This window comes from Pundamilia nyererei, unplaced genomic scaffold, assembly GCF_000239375.1.
Source record: "Pundamilia nyererei isolate P.nyererei 1_Seehausen unplaced genomic scaffold, PunNye1.0 scaffold00039, whole genome shotgun sequence".
In the NCBI taxonomy this organism is placed as follows: domain Eukaryota; kingdom Metazoa; phylum Chordata; class Actinopteri; order Cichliformes; family Cichlidae; genus Pundamilia; species Pundamilia nyererei.
In genome coordinates, this window is record NW_005187440.1 from 1,587,417 (window position 1) to 1,603,852 (window position 16,436).

Sequence of the window (16,436 nt, forward strand, 5' to 3'; positions counted from 1 at the left end):
ATGAAAATGAAGGCATTTGCCTCTAAGTGAGACGATGATTATATTTAATGGTTTTATTATTAAAGTTCAGCCCAGGAAAGTGCCAGGAAAAAGACTTTCTGAAACCACATTCTTGTTCACTCATTACTAGTTGCACAATTAACATTAACTTCATATTAATAGAAAATAGAGGTGTTGGAGACGTTGGTTTTGGCAATGCTGCTGATGATAACAAGCTGAGTGAATGGCATTGTGGCATTATTTTTTTAAGCTAAAAGTACACTGCACACTAGGCTGCTCATATGTACTGTTGTTTGGATTTTTGAGCATTTGCATAAATATCAATGTACGAGTGAGAAACCTGATCAAAATATGTAAATACAGCATAGAAGAAGTAACTTTCAGCTGCACTCTTATTCACAAGAGGTCACTACAGCAGGTAGCTCCAATAGGGAATGTTATTGCCCCCAGCCTTAAAGTGTTAGTAAACTATACCAGAGTTGCTTGTCAAATGGATGAACAGTGTCTGAAACTTCCTCCACTCATTACTGGCATCATAATTTGTGTAACTTTCTACACTGAACATTCACACCCACATCCTACAGTTACTGGCCAGGTGTGTGGAGCTGAGAAAGTGCCATCTGCTTCTCTCCAGGTTTCATTTTCGCTCTTTACATAGCTCTTTCTGACACTTTCACTGTCATAACTAATGATGGCTTCCAAAGACTGTCACAGAATGTGTGCTGTTAGCTTCAAATGATTATTACTGTGCACCTCTGTAATGACAGCCGGTTTTGAGTGATATAACATGGTTGGATAATAAGTAATGTGAACTTGAATACTTTTACCTTTAGGTTTGTTTGGTAGTAGATTTTCAGACTCATGTCAGGAATGTCTATTAGGCTTCATCTTAATATAGTTTGCATAACTGACTTGTATTGATGTGGTTTTCAGTCAGTTTAAAGTTTAATGCACTATGTTGCTGAAAGTAATCACTTTGCTTTGCTATATGCTTTCACACATATTTCACACAAACTTGAGTGACATCCCATTGTTAATCCATGAAGTTTGACATGATGTTGGGCTATGATGGCTTCAGTTATTCTAGGAAGGCTTTCCACAAGGTTAAGGGTGGTTAATGGGATTTTTTGACCATTCTTTCAGAAGCACATTTGTGACGTCAGACACTGATGTTGAACGCAAAAGTCGCAGTCTCTGCGCTAATTCATCATAAAGGTGTTAAGTCAGGTTGAGGTCAGGACTCTGTGCAGGCCAGTCAACTTCTTCCACACCACACTCGCTCTCTGTCTTTATGGACCTTGCTTTCTGCACTTTTGTACAGTCATGTTATAAAAGAAAGGGGCCATCCCCAAACTGTTACCACAAAGTTGGAAGGATAAAATTATCCATTATGTCTTGGTATGCTGAAACATTCAGCATTTCTTACACTGGAACTTAAGGGCCGAGCCCGACTTTTAAAAAACAACCTCACGTCATAATCCCCACTCCACCAAACTTTGCAATTGGCACAATACAGGGTGGGCCATTTATATGGATACACCGTAATAAAATGGGAATGGTTGGTGATATTAAAGTCCGGTTTGTGGCACATTAGTATATGTGAGGGGGCAAACTCCTCAAGATGGGTGGTGACCATGGTGGCCATTTAGAAGTCGGCCATCTTGGATACAACTTTTGTTTTTTCAATAGGAAGAGGGCCATGTGACATATCAAACTTATTGGTAATGTCACAAGAAAAACACTGGTGTGCTTGGTTTCAGCACCATTTCAGTCACATGAAAATGAAGGCATTTGCCTCTAAGTGAGACGATGATTATATTTAATGGTTTTATTATTAAAGTTCAGCCCAGGAAAGTGCCAGGAAAAAGACCATTTCACACCATTGTTTTTCTTGTGGCATTACCAATAAGTTTGATGTGTCACATGGCCCTCTTCCTATTGAAAAAACAAAAGTTGTATCCAAGATGGCCAACTTCTAAATGGCCACCATGGTCACCACCCATCTTGAGGAGTTTGCCTCCTCACATATACTAATGTCCCACAAACAGGACTTTAATATTACCAACCATTCCCATGTTATTACGGTGTATCCATATAAATGGCCCACCCTGTACATTCAGACAAGTACCCTTTCCTCGGCAACTGCCAAACCCAGACTCATCCATCAGCAAGGCGGAGAAGCGTGACTCGTCACTCCAGAAAACACATCTCAACTACTCTAGAATCCAGTGACGGCGTGCTTTTACACTACTGGTGGCACAAAAGGCTTGGATGCAGCTTGGATTGCACTTACATGAAGCTGCTTGGCCATGAAAACCCATTCCACAAAACTTTCTGTGTGCTGTTCTTGAGCTAATGTGGAGCCACATGAAATTTGGAGATCTGTAGTGACTGACTCTGCAGAAAGTTGGCAAAATCTGTGCATTATGCACCTCAGCATTCAGTGACTCAGTTTTGTGATTTTACATAGCCATTTCATGGCTGAGTTGCTGTTATTCCCAATCACTTCCACTTTGTTATAACACCACTAACAGTTGACTGTTGACCGGACTTCATGCACACGTGGCATCCTATTGCGGTACCACCCTGGAATTCCACAAATGTTTTTGGAAGCAATCAGCATGCCTAGGTGCTTGATTTGATACACCTGTGATTGTGGAAAGGAGTGGAACACCTGAATTCAGTAATTTAGATGGGTGAGTGATAACTTTTGACCATAAAAGTCAAAAGCTTGCGTTTTTTATAGAAGCCATTGGAAAAAGAAGCTATGCAGGACCCCAGCCCTACTATAACCTCTGTCTTTGTTCAAAGGGTTTTTTTTGTCTTTTGACTTGGATGTTACCCAGTATTGCTATACTGGCAGCAGTCAAGAGGGTTCAGGACAACTGTCACGACCTTTAACAAAGTTTCTATCCCATTATTACTGGGATCAGACCCATTTTCTATATTGGGTTTCATATGTCTTAGTGTTAGCCACCGAGGAGAGCTTGCTCCTGCCTTTTAAGCACAAAGAAATAACCTTCAGAAACTAATTTAGGCTTCTCTGAAAATCTACGCTCATTTCCCTTAAAATTGAACAATAAAGCAGCTGCTTCCTGCTTTCCATTTCTTTTTTGACTGCTATTATTTCTAAATTTGTTCTAAAGGACTTTCTTTTTCAGCACCTCCATTTTATTCAAATTACAATGTCTCCAACTAAATCAGTTTTGCTTACTAATATTTCATCCTCACCCCTGTGTCTCCTTTGCCTCACCCTGGAGTTGGGCCGTTAAATTGAATCTAAGAAAATCTTTGTTGTTAATATGTGACAATGTTAATGCTGTTTCCAGGTGTTAATACTCATAATCTTCCACTTCTTCACTTCAGAGGCTTTTTCTTCCATTTTATTTTGGATTCAGATACAGATGAGAGAGGGAAATAATGATAAAAAAAAAAAACACTCTGGAAAATAAGAAAGGCAAAAATGTGTCAAGTACACACTCATGCGGACTACAAACCCTTGTCAGCCATTATTGTTCACTACAGTGCATAGAAATATATGGTCTTTGTTTTCTGACTTGGTTTTCTTTCCAAGATAAGATGCGTTTTCCACCAGAGTTATCTTTGACTTTCTGCTGAGGGCTTTATCCCCAACCCAGATGTCAAGGCAATATGATTATTTTTCCTCAAGACTGCAGACACATTAGAAATGCGAGTTTTGCAGTTTAAAAAATATTTCTGTTGAGCCCTAAAGGCTTTATTGGTATCAAGTCACTTTTGGCTTACTCTTGATGGACTTCTGACTAACAGCCATGAGACCAACCATCACAGATAATAGTGGTGCACTGGCACTAGTGCATTTTCAACCCTTTGTGTTTTTCCAATGCAAAATGGATGGATAAGCAGAATGCTTAGTTTCCACTTACAACTCCCACATTAGGGCGACTTGTCTAATTAGAAGACAACAAAAATACAACTACAACCATTCCCTTACAACACACTGCTTTTGTTTGTGCTGTTAACAAAGCTCTAAAACAAACTGCATCCAAAAGCATGCAAATTAGTCTTGTTCTGCCTCCCCCCTTTCTCTTTATGCAACAAACACAAAACAGCATTTAGGCATGTTATCAGAAATGAATTCCACTTTTTTTAAACACAGATGTCGAGTGTACATTATGACAGCTGAAGGGACCGTGCTGATTGGTTACAGTGCACTTGTCTGGTTCAGCAATGTAAAAGCAAGCTCTGGGGAGGGGGAATATCAAATATGACACTAAAGTAGGAGACAACAAGCTTATATATGTGTGTGAAAAAGAGAAAGAAACACCCACATAGCACCGGTGTGCTCATCACTCAGAAAAGTCCCTCTTCTGTGACTCTGGAAATGGAGTATAATTTAACTTGGGGGCCATTTCATTGTTCCCTTTAAGCTTCTTAGCTTTAAAATATTCATATTTCAGACGAGGGAGGAAGAAATCTGTGACTGCAGCAGACGGAGGCAAGAGGGAGAAGAAAGAGGATAGCGAGCAAGATAGGTAGAGAGAGAGAGAGAGAGAAAGAGAGAGAGAAACTGATGGTGTGAGGAAAAAGAACAATGAAATGAAAGAGAAACTTGGAGGAGGGGTGTGAGGAGATGGATAGGGAGAACAGAAAGCAGCACTTTAACTGATGTTCTCTTATAAACAACTTTCTCTCTGTCTGTCTTTTATTTTCTCTCTGAAACACTTCATGGTAGACCTGTCCAACAAAAGACAAAGCCATTTCGCTGTCATCTTCCCCGCCACTGGTTTCCGTGAAGAAAAGAGGCAAGAGCAGACAGACTGTGTAGGAAAAGACAATCATAATTATAATCTGGATGTCACAGAAAGCAATTATTTACAGATATCCTGTCACACTTGTGCTGACAACTGCCAGGAAAGCCAAATGCATGATTTTGTTAGATAGGGTAATGTAAAGACAATTCGGTGTTTATAGTAGAACATTGTAATGGTAAGCTGTACTGAGACAGAAGGATACTTCTGTTCCCAAGACGATATAACCACACAGTAACTTTAGCTATACTATATACAATAAATACAGTAGAAGTCAAAATGAATGGTTGAAATTTTGACTATGACTGTGCAGTTTACCCATATGGGAGAAAGACCCTTGCGCAATACCAATGCCAAGTGGCTGGTGGATTTCAGCCTACAGCAGCTTCCCAGAACAAGAATCAGTCAACATCACGATGCACACATCCAACCATTGGTCTCAGACACGAAGAGCTGGATAAAATCAAAATCTGGCCCAATCCACTCAAACTTTCTGAATAAGGTAACAAAATACTTCTATTGATCAATCTGTAACATACTTCTTTGCAACCCAGATGCTCCTTGCAAGCAACATAGCGTCTGTGCTGAGTAGACACACAAATCTACAAACAAGCATGGGTCAAAACAGCATTTTAAACAACATCAAAAGGTCAAAGAACAAGATACAGATTGGCTGGACTGACTACAACAAAGCTTCTTGTCCCAGATCCATAGATGCAAGAGTCTACCATAGATAGGATCCACGTTTCAGGTTTTCAAGAGAAGTCGGAGCCGCTCACCTAATATCAGGGTTTAGGATGCACATGCATGTGGCTGAAATACCATACAGGAACATATGTGCCAAAAATGGCTTAAAAGTCCCCAAGACTCAAAAGTGTTTGAAAATGGCTGAGCTAACTTCTTGTGGGACTTCAGGTTCGAAAGTAATAAGCAGGTGCAGTGCTGGCTTAGCAACCATACACAGCTTGACAATAAGAATAAGAGAGAAATTATGATAGATGTAGCAGTTCCAGGTGACAGCAACATAAGAGTGAGACCAGGCAATACTAGGAGGTGAAGGATGAACTGGAACAGATGTGAATGGTGAATTCTAAACCAACAGGTTTAAACCCAGAGCTCTCTTGTCGTGAGGTGATAGTTCTAGCCATTGCTGCACTGTGCTTTCCAAAAAACAAACAAAGAGAAACACTTCAGGACAAGGTAACTAGTGTTTATTTAATCAGGACTTCTTTGTTAGAAATGAGGCAAATGTAGTTTACTGTGTTTTTTTTTCTTTCACTTGCACCACTGTATACAGCAATTGAGTCTTCCATAATTTTGTTTGGTAATTATTAATTGTTTTGCTTGTCACTGTGCATGCATGGTGCACGAGATTGACTTCCATGTGATGTTGACTCCTCTGTGTGAGTACATCTTAGTCTTGGCACTCAAAAACAGCAAACAGTAATTGATTAGAGCCTTAGCCTAAGTGATCCAGCTGGAGGACAGTTATGCAAGAGCTGAGTCGGTTGAAAACAGACTATACGTGCAGTGTTGCCTTAGTGAGGCACCAAATCTTAAAATAATACAAAAGAAATCTTATTAAAACGTACTGTAGACGCTAGGTCCACAAGCTGATTATTCATCATGAAAACTCGACACATTAATTCATTTTTACCTGCATCTTATGTGCTTTTTAGTTGCCCGTATATGTGTAACAGCAAGGCTTTCTCTCATCACAAAATAGAGCACTTGTAATAAGCGGATAGTGTTTTGTTTGTTTCTTTTGTTAGAGGATAGTGAGAAATAAAGGAGTCACTTGAGGTTATCAAAAGAGCTTTAATCTTCCATCCCCATCACCAAAAGAAAAATATGGTATAGAGCTGTGCACATATTGGATAATGTAAGTGAGCGAATGAGCAACGATAACAAGAGGAGCGTAGATAGTAAACATGAAGACAGAGACAGAGATGGAGTCAGCAGGCGCAGAGATGTAACACGAGGAGAAGAACAGCAGCGAGCGGTGATGTATGTGGGCCGTACAGTTATCCAAGCGGGCTGGGCTGTTACTCCTGCTCCTGTTTCTGCTGTTGCTGTTTTAAAAGAAAAAACCCAAAGCTGAATTGATATGCTAATTTGATTGAGAAGGTGTGGGTGGATATGGAGAAGGCTTTAAGCAGCGAGGGGGACAGAAAGAGAAAATGACAACGAAAAGAGAAGGGAAAAAAGGGAGAGTGGGAGTAGCAGATGTGATGGAGAGAGAGAGAAAAGATTGAACTGGAAAGAAAAAATGGGAAAGAGTGGGAGGAGAGGCAGGTTCAGCGTCGCGTTGCACTTCGGGGTAACAGAGTTTACAGTCAGTCACTGAACAGCTGTCAGTCAGCTGCGCATTAACTGCAGCTGATACAGGGTGGCAAAGCCATTTCTGCCAGCACTTGTTTGTTAAACAAAAGGAAACTACATAACTGAAAAAATAAGAATAGTACACACTATTATTTGAATGATGTCTTTCACATATTTTTGTTAATGATAAAATACTTAATTACAATACTAATAGAGCTAGCAAATTATTGGTTAATAGGATAAGTAAACAAGGCTGCTGATGGAAACTTTCATGTTATAAATCAATTTCAACTAAGAAACAAAGTCCCTAACACTGTAACAAAGACATAAAATATAATGTAAAAAATAAAATACTAATATTTATTGATTATAAGTGTAATATATGTTTACTTTTTTTCTTCACCGATTCTTAGCTACAACCAGGATCAGTTGGTGCAATAAGGACAGTCGTCATTCAGGAAAGGAGGCTTCATGTTGGAGTCCACAATGGCTGGTGCTTCCTTGAGAAGCCACAAGTGGTAGTACTGGAGGCCTTTCCCAGAGGACGAGCAGGCAGCCCTTCCAAACAGAGCGCTCTGAGTAAGGACAGGTGAGCAGGAGGAACTCTTTATGTCTACAGTAAAGCTTTAATTCTACACCATAAAAGAGCAGAGATGAGCAAAAACCTTTCCAGGAGTGATAATGTTTATGGTATTTCCTCAGCCTCTCCAGATGCCTTTCCTTTTGCTGATGGGCAAGTGATTCGAAGTTTATCTTGCCATGTCAGCACAAGCTGTATTTTTGAAAAAGCTTGGCTGGTATGAATATTATTTGTCTGTATTACTGGTTCAGAGATGCCTAGAAAAAGTTCAATATGCAGACTTCCTTCCTTCCTGGTGTTTCATAAGATATGCAGTATATATAATGTATTTGGTGTGTGTTAATGTTATTATACAATGCAATACATGCATTATATAATGCATGTATTATATAAATAAAATTACACTGAATTGAATTGAATGCACTGATAAGCACGGCAACATCACAAGGCCTCGATGCCCAATGGAAGATGACAGTGGTGGCTGATTGCAGGATCTTCTGTAGCAAAGAAAAAACCCTTCAGAACAGCCAGCCAAGAGAAGAATCAACACACATTAAGAGGTCGGTGTGCAAATGAGGACAGATTTATTAGCCCCTCTATTAAAATTTCATTTTTTAAAAAGTATTTCCAAAGTGCTGTTAAACAGAGCAAGGAATTTTTAACCCAGCCTTTCTAAACAACCTTGTTTGAATTTGGATGCTTAGATTCTTTTACTTTGCACACAGAAATAAAATAGATGGTCTTCCAGATCTTGGTCTTAAACTAATCCCACAGATTTTCTGTGGTATTCAAATCAGGCTTTGTGCAGGCCAGTCAGTAACATTCACTTTGATTTTCTGGGGGTAGTTCTTCACCAGGAGCAACGCATGTTCTGAGTTGTGCAGGAAGAAAAAGTGACTGCCAAACCCAGTTTTGCTGCTGACTGCATGAGGTATCTTCCACCTTGATGAGATCTGAAATTCCAGACTGAAGCATCCCCACAGCATAATACCCCCACCACTGTGTTTCAATGTGGGAGTGGCGTTCTTTGGGTTGTACGCCTCTCACGCATTTCTCGAAACATAAGCAGTACCTCTGTGGCCAAAGTGCTCTAGTTTAGTCTCGTCTCACCAAAGGGTGTACCTCCAGTATGCATAATCGTTCTGAGGTTGGCGTGCTAAAGTCTGGCTTGAAGGTGTCTCTTCTGCAGAAGTTTTTCTTGGTCTACAACCTCACAGTCCATTCCTGTGCAGGGTTCTAGTGATCGTCTTCTTTGAGAGGACAATCTCGACTTGGGAAAGTCATTCACGCGTCTCTGCAGTTGTTCTGGGGTCTGTAGAAACATCTCTGACTAGTTTTGTTTCCAGAGTCTTTGAAATCTTTCCCTTTCTATCTCTGCCAGGCTTGTTCTGAGCTGTGTGGCTCTCTTTGAATTTCTTGATGTTAGTTCTCACTCCAGTTCTTGACACTTTGTGAACATCAGCAATTCTTTTCCTTAAGTCTAAAGTGATTTCTTTAGTTTTTGAAATGATGCTTGTGACGGCTCAAACCCTCACTGAAGTTTTTATACTGTGTTTAAATTGGAATATAACCCTCAGTTTTAACTTGATTTTACAAGTTCCGAGTATTGCATAGTTGGTGGTATGACTCAATAAAAAAGAATACTTTTTCAGGGAGCTAAGAATATTTACCCTGGTAGTTTTTGTTTTTTCTGTAGTGAAAATCCCTATCTGTGTTAAAAAGCATTTGAGAGGTTTTTGACAAAAAATTTAAATTTCAAGGGGGGAATTATCCTTATCTGTATATAATCCAAGAGTTAAATACAGTAAACAGAAGAAAAGAAGGGAAAATAAAGACTGTCCTATCCAGAGCTGTATTTTCTGCTAAGATTCACTCAAATGCATCAGTGTTCACTGCAAGACACTTCGTTTCACAGATGGACAACTCAAAACATAATGGCTGTAATTCCACAGTTGTTAATCCATTACTTTGTGAAATCTTTGCTGAAAGTCAGCACTTCAGCTGCATTTTGATCTTGGTTTTCCAAATGTATTGCAGTGCCAAACTGAGCCACAAATGATGAAAATTATATCCTTTCCAAAAATATCTGTACCGAACTGTAATGTCACACTCCTGCTTGCCTGCTTGCTGGATAAACAAGAACTTTTAACACTGTGAAAAAAAGAAGTGCACATTAAATCAACACAATAGTCATAATGTGGAATGGTCATGTCTCGATGTACATTATGTTTAAAACTTTCTGTGTGGCTTTGTAAAATATTTGCTGACCTTGCCCATAAAAAATTCTCTTTTTCATAAGGGCTCCCATTTGCTAACCCAAGCTTTGACCCATAATTTACACACCGTACCAAAGCATACAAGATTCATACCTCATAAAACAGTCACGAAGTACATTCAAATGTACTACATTCGGTGTTAAAGTGGTTAAGCCAGTGTAAGGTCACTAGCACCTGGCTTAAATCATGAAAATAAAACGGAAGAGAGAGAACTCCCAAGTGAATTTCACCACTACAATACAGATAAATTGCAATCAAAATCATATTATCCAGACAGATGGATTTATTTATGTGTCTACAATAGGAGTGTCAAACATAACACCCAGAGACAAAAACTGGCCTGGTAAAGAATCCAAATCAGCTCACTGGACAATTCTGTAGATTTCTGTAAATTAACAAAAACTTTATATTTTGAACTACCAGAACTTTTTCTCCAGTTTTAGTTTTACTGGCCTGTATGTGGCCCACGATGTAAAATGAATCCTTGATCTACAATGCCCAGTCCTTAGAACCGCTATTCACAATTGGTGAAATTGAATAAAAACAAAAAAATAAATTAATAATAAAGATATTTTGTGTTTTTTTAAACAAATGAATGTAATTAATTAATTAATTAAAAAATATGAATAATTTTTGAGGTAGTTTACAATAGGTACACCAACTATAACAAGACCCCTCAGCAACTTGTTAGCTAAGTACTGTAATTTCATTTGTGTGTAACAAAGATATTGTCTCTGGAGTGAGGAATAGTTTGAGATTTGACTGTTCTGGCAACTGTGGCAAAAATACTAACAACTGAATCTCAGTCATACAACAAAATAAAAATAATGAAACTGAGTATGGTGACGTATTACTTATTTTGATATTGTAAAGTTTATGTCGTATGTGGCGTTTTATTTTTATGCTCTAGCTTTGTCCCTTCTGTAAAGCGAGTGAAGAAATATGTTTGTGTCAACAATACTTTCTGGAAATAACCCATTCTGTCGGTGGACAGTGATGGCAGAAGCTACTGCTTACACTTTCACAACGGTTTTCCACACCTCTCTGTCAGCGTGTGCACTTTCATTGAAGATGAGCTTGTCGGGATGATTAGGAGAAATATTTTTCTACGGTTTCATGAAATAATGATAAACAGGACTTTTGAGCTAAGGATCAAATAAGTCTGTCAAATGTGAGAAGGAAATTAAAGCAAATATGCCAAAATATGCTGTAAAGCTCAGCCAATACCACGCATACACACACACATAAAAGAAGTGAAAGATGTTCCCCTTCTCACTGGGCATTTCAATAAAAAATGTTTTTGCTACTTCACATTCAAGAGTAGCTGATGTTGATGATGATGTGGATGATTATATGAGTGGGTTATTAGTATGAAAAGTAATAACATACTAACCAGCGATCTGTCCTTAATTATGGTTTAAATATGAATAATAATAATCAGTATCCAAAAATTTAAATCTTTTGCACTTTCCTGAACAAAGTTCTTGTAAATGCAGTGATTTAAGACTACAGCACCAATGTAGGGAATAATTACTTTGTTTGAATTGTTTTGGTGCTGCCAGGAAAAGCTGGCAGTCTGTCTTGGTTATGTTATGCCTGATAGTTTCAGACAGCAGAGAGAGAGGGAAAAAAAGGACTCTAGAGAGTCCATGAAGCGAAAAAGGAAAAGGCTCTCGGCCCCACCTCGTGACACGCTAGCGCTCCACAGTATGCTCCCGCCTATGGTGTATGCAAACTGTGAATGACGAATACCAAGAGTGCTGTTCCATTTCTCACACAAGAGGCCGGTGCTTGCCAAGGAACATTTAGCAAATCCTCACAGACATTGATTTTGAATCATTTTAATAGAAAATGTGGCTTTATTAACAGAAATAATGGGACCTGTGCATTTCAGTGACATTTAGTCACTGCTTTGCTAACAGCTTTGCATCGTTTGCACTTTACTGCATGTGTGTGTCTCTTTGTTTCTTCTTCAGCTCAACATCTTCCCTGCCTCAGATCCTGGGCCTTCGCAGCAGCCTAGAGCTTAGACTGACCAATCATCAGGCTCTGGCAATCATCTTTCAGCTAGAGTATGTCTTCTCTACTCCAATAGGCCGAGAGACTATGGTAAGAGAAAAGCAAAAGCACATGGATTTTGTTAATCAACATTCTAGCCAAAAATTAACTCAGGACCAATCAGAAACAATCAAACAAGTCCTCACAACATTGTCTCAGCTCCACTCTGTCTTTGTTGTTTCACCATCGCTTTTGTGTTCTTTGAGTGTCACACCTTTTCCCCATCGTCTCCCAGAGGAAATCATTGAAAGCAATGTGGCCTGTGTGAAAGAAGTATGGATGGTCAGATTATAGTATGAGCTGATGTAAGTTTCCAAAGACATGCAGGCTTGTAGGTTGTATCATAAAGATTTGACCAGATTCAACTATACATCAAATTGTAGTGTTTCATTAGAACAACCTCCCATCTTTTTTTCAAATTTTATTAGCTTCTATTTAAGTTTCATAAATCAATTTAATAAAAAAAGATAACAACATGCTGAACATGTTTCTTTAAACATGCATTAATGTGTAGTTTTCTGTTTTATTTTTCAGCTTAGACAAGTGTGCACTCTTTTCCTGCTAAAGTGCACACAAAGCTGAGGTTGAAACATAGAGCTGTCAGATCTTGAAAAGAATCCCATTGCTCTTGGCTGGTTTGGTGGTATAAGTCATTTTATTAACTAACTAAATTAACTAAAATAAGTTATCAATTGCATCACTGAAATTCAGTCCACCTAAGGAAAATTTTGCTGAGTTGTTCAAAGGCTCTTTGAGAAATCCAGCAAGTTCCAGATTATTGTACTTTTTACCATTACAGTGTGGTGTACTTTTTATTAGGATTCTGTACTTTTATAAGTACTTTGTTTCTTTTCATTAATATGTTTTTATAGTCACTATGGTGTGCCAAATTGAGACAAATAAATTAATAAATAAATAAATATTGGTCGAGCTACTCTCTCTGTTAAGTCAATTAATGTCTCAGAAAATCTAAACTCCTCACATCCGTGGTAGCCCAAAATATCCAGCAGCATAAATACCTCATCAGACGTCTGCCTGGATATTTTTCCTTCCAGTCGATTCTCCAAAATAATGACACTGTGCATAAAAACAGAATTCAGTGATTTGCAAATATACGTTTAGTATACCATTCCTCAATGCAAAACTGTTAAACAGAAAAGTGTAGTTAAAAATGGGAATTTCATTGTCTTATTGTTTTATGTTTTGCTTTGAACTTCTGCACAATCTGCTTTTTCAACTTTTTAACTCAACAAAAATTATTATGTTTTCTTTTACATAAATATGTCAATCAAAGGTTTTTGAAGGGGCTCATTAAATGTTGTTGCCTAAAATAACGTCACATTAACAAAGCAAAGTCTTGACTAGTGTTGTAGCTACATTTTAGGTAGTTCTACAAAAAATGAAGCTCAAAATGCAGGTCTGCTTAGAGAATTCCTTTTAATTCTCTCTGTTTCAAATATATTATCTTAGATATTACTTATCACAACTAAAGCCTGGCCAATTAATTATCAACCAATTAACTATCTGCCTGAAATTTTACCAGATGGTCAAAGTTAGTTAGTAAAAGTTATATGCATTAGGAAGCCCAATCCAAATATACACTGACGCATCTTATTATATAAACTGTGTGTTGATGTTTTTGTTTGTTAATTTTGACTGCTTAAAAATAAAAGTAATAACAGCAATGTCATTAATGTTGTTAGTTAATTGAATATAATATCTAAAGTCCTGTCAGTGTTACATCTGTTTATATTGGCAGCAGGCACCTCTTGCAAAGCTACAGAGTCGACATGTCCCCAAGGGAAGTAAATTCCAAATTCAAACCACTTAACAACCTCAAATGGCTTAAAAAAATCACAAAAGGACTGTGGTAATTATGTGCGTGGGAGAGCCTTCAACACTTAATGCATGCCAAGGCTGGGCTCTTACTGTGTTACTGCATGTTGTCCCTTACACAAGCATGGGTCACCAGATCACCAATTAAAAACAGCGGGAAAAACAACTAGCCATGGCTGGCACGTACCACATTTGCGTTTATGTATTAATTCATCCAATCTTACCTTTGCATCCACTTGACAGTGTATTGTAAATTGACAGATTCTCCCTTTTCTTTCTTTCTTTTCTTTTCTTTTTTTTTTACCGTGGACAAGAGTGATAATTTCCTGTTGAGACATAATGGTTTTTGGGTTGTGGAAAGGCAACTGTTTATATGGAATAGTTTTCTAGCACATGAAAGCATTATTATAACACTAGTATCTCATAGGTGACTTTTAGAATTTAAAAAAAGAGATTGTGACAAAATGATACAGAGAGCCGTCCTAGTGACTCTGAGCAGTTTAACAGCATGAAATTCTAACGATTACCATTCTCTTTAAACAAACTGTCGGGCTAATTGAAACGTTGACATAGTGAAGGTGCTAGATATAAGCCAGTGGATGAGCAGAGTCATTCTTGTTTATACTTAGAAGGGTGCTTATGTCTGTATTAAACTTTATTATAGCCTATCAACAGTGTGGAATATCTCACTTAAATTCACAACTGGCTGTTAGCAGTTGATTAAATGTCACCAAAGTGCAACTGACCTATAGCTAGAGTGGCTAAAAGTTACACAATTGCATGTGTATTTAGGTGAGAAAGTAGAAATAGGGGATGAATAGAAAGAATTTTCAGCACGCTCTACCCATTGTTGCATCTCTTTTTAAGTTTAGTCTTTGTGTAGAGCAGATATGGCCACAGCTGTAGGCTTGTTGACTTTAAAAAGTCCAGACTTTTCATTTTGTTTCATAAAAAAAAACAGTCAAAAGTGAAATGATATCATATTTACATAATTGCACTCTTTACTTATTACTAGATTAAACACGTCTGGCAGGATTGAGTTTCACAGCTCATGACGTTACATGTGTCGCACACCTTTCTTTTCTTAGGTTTCTTCCTTTCATCATAACAGATTTGAAAGGAAGCATTGGTGCAAATTGTGATATAGCCTTAAAATTATATCATGATACTTCAATTAAATGTATAGTAGTGATATTTATGATTCTATAGAAAAACAAACACTGAAAAATGTTTTATTGATACTTGCAGGTGGCTTTAAGTAAATGAGGTAAATTTCTTTTTCCATCCTTATTTTGAAATGAGCTACTGTCATTTGATGACACACTACCTAATTTGAGGTGTGAATCTATTGAAACAAGGTCCCGGCAGCTGTATTATGCATGTAACATGCTTTGGCACTTGAGTTTAACAATAACTAAAGTTAAAGTCACCTAGAGTAACCTTTCCACCATGTAACCGCCTCTCATATGGAGTGCAGCTAGCAATGCTCAGTTGAGTCATTTGTTTACATTTGGTTTGCACATCACCAGCTGCTAGCATCCCCTCCTTCGTAGCCCGGTTGTACTTGGATCAGTTTGACACAACAGGTAATGTTTACTCTGTGCACAAGTTTGTGAAGCACGGTTGAGTAACAGATGTGAACATGAAGGTGGTCATAATTGGACTCTGGTAGGAAGCAATGAAGGCAAATAAACGTGAAATTAAAATAATTTTTTGTTTTTTTGGAGTTGGAGTAACTGAACTTTTTCCCACTGTCAGGGTTACATTAATGTTATAAATTTATTGAAGTGGTTCATGGTCCCAGTAATATGATGTGTGTGTTTTTGATGACCCCACTCCTAATGTGCCACAATTTGCTTTGAGCACATTTGTGCTCACTAAAGTATGCACTGTATAAATTTGTAAATATGTGTCATGAGGTTTGCCATTAAATCTACCAGCCTTTGTTCAAAACATCAGATTTACACAATATTTCTTACTCTGATAGACATATTGCCATTAAACATTTCAAACTTTCAAGCTCCTAGTGGAATTATATTAAAAAAAAAACTTCATCCAAGTTTAGAAATTCTAATAAACTTGATAGAACCATCAAATTGTCATCTACATCCCCCCAGAATAGCAAGGGAGGGTGACAAAAACTACCTTCTGCCACACTCTACTTCACCACCTTCACCTTCTTTGGCATAAATGTTTGAATGTTTGATGAGGTGAGAGATATTTAGTGGGTGGAGGGTAATTTTTGTCTCTGTGTGTGGGAGAGGAGTGCGTGTCTGTGTATCTGCGTCCTGATGTGTGCATATGTTATTTGTGAATGTTAATGCACAGGCTGCTCCTTCTTGGGTGTTGACTGATAAGGATTTGATGCGTGCTGCCTCCTGAAGAAATCTCACCCAGCCGCCCACTGCATCTTTCTCAGTCCTGCCATACTATCAGCTGACTGCTACGCCCTCACACTCTATATCTCTGGCTACCAAGAACAGTGTGATGGGACACTATACAGGTCCCTTGACTGTGTCGCAACTGTCAACTATGTGATGCTTTCAAGGTGTTATAGCTGTATTGAGCCAGGGT

General features: G+C 38.2%; 1 protein-coding gene across 3 annotated transcripts in view; it reads left to right on the top strand.

Moving 5' to 3' along the window:
- Positions 1-16,436, top strand: part of nphp4 (nephronophthisis 4) — a 173,745-nt gene that overhangs the window by 56,015 nt on the left and 101,294 nt on the right. For all 3 annotated transcript variants that reach the window (XM_013910278.1, XM_005730733.1, XM_005730732.1), the window contains exons 8-9: positions 7,526-7,701; positions 11,945-12,077. In XM_013910278.1, coding sequence (XP_013765732.1) covers positions 7,526-7,701; positions 11,945-12,077 — 309 coding nt within the window. The remainder of the gene's footprint in view (positions 1-7,525; positions 7,702-11,944; positions 12,078-16,436) is intronic.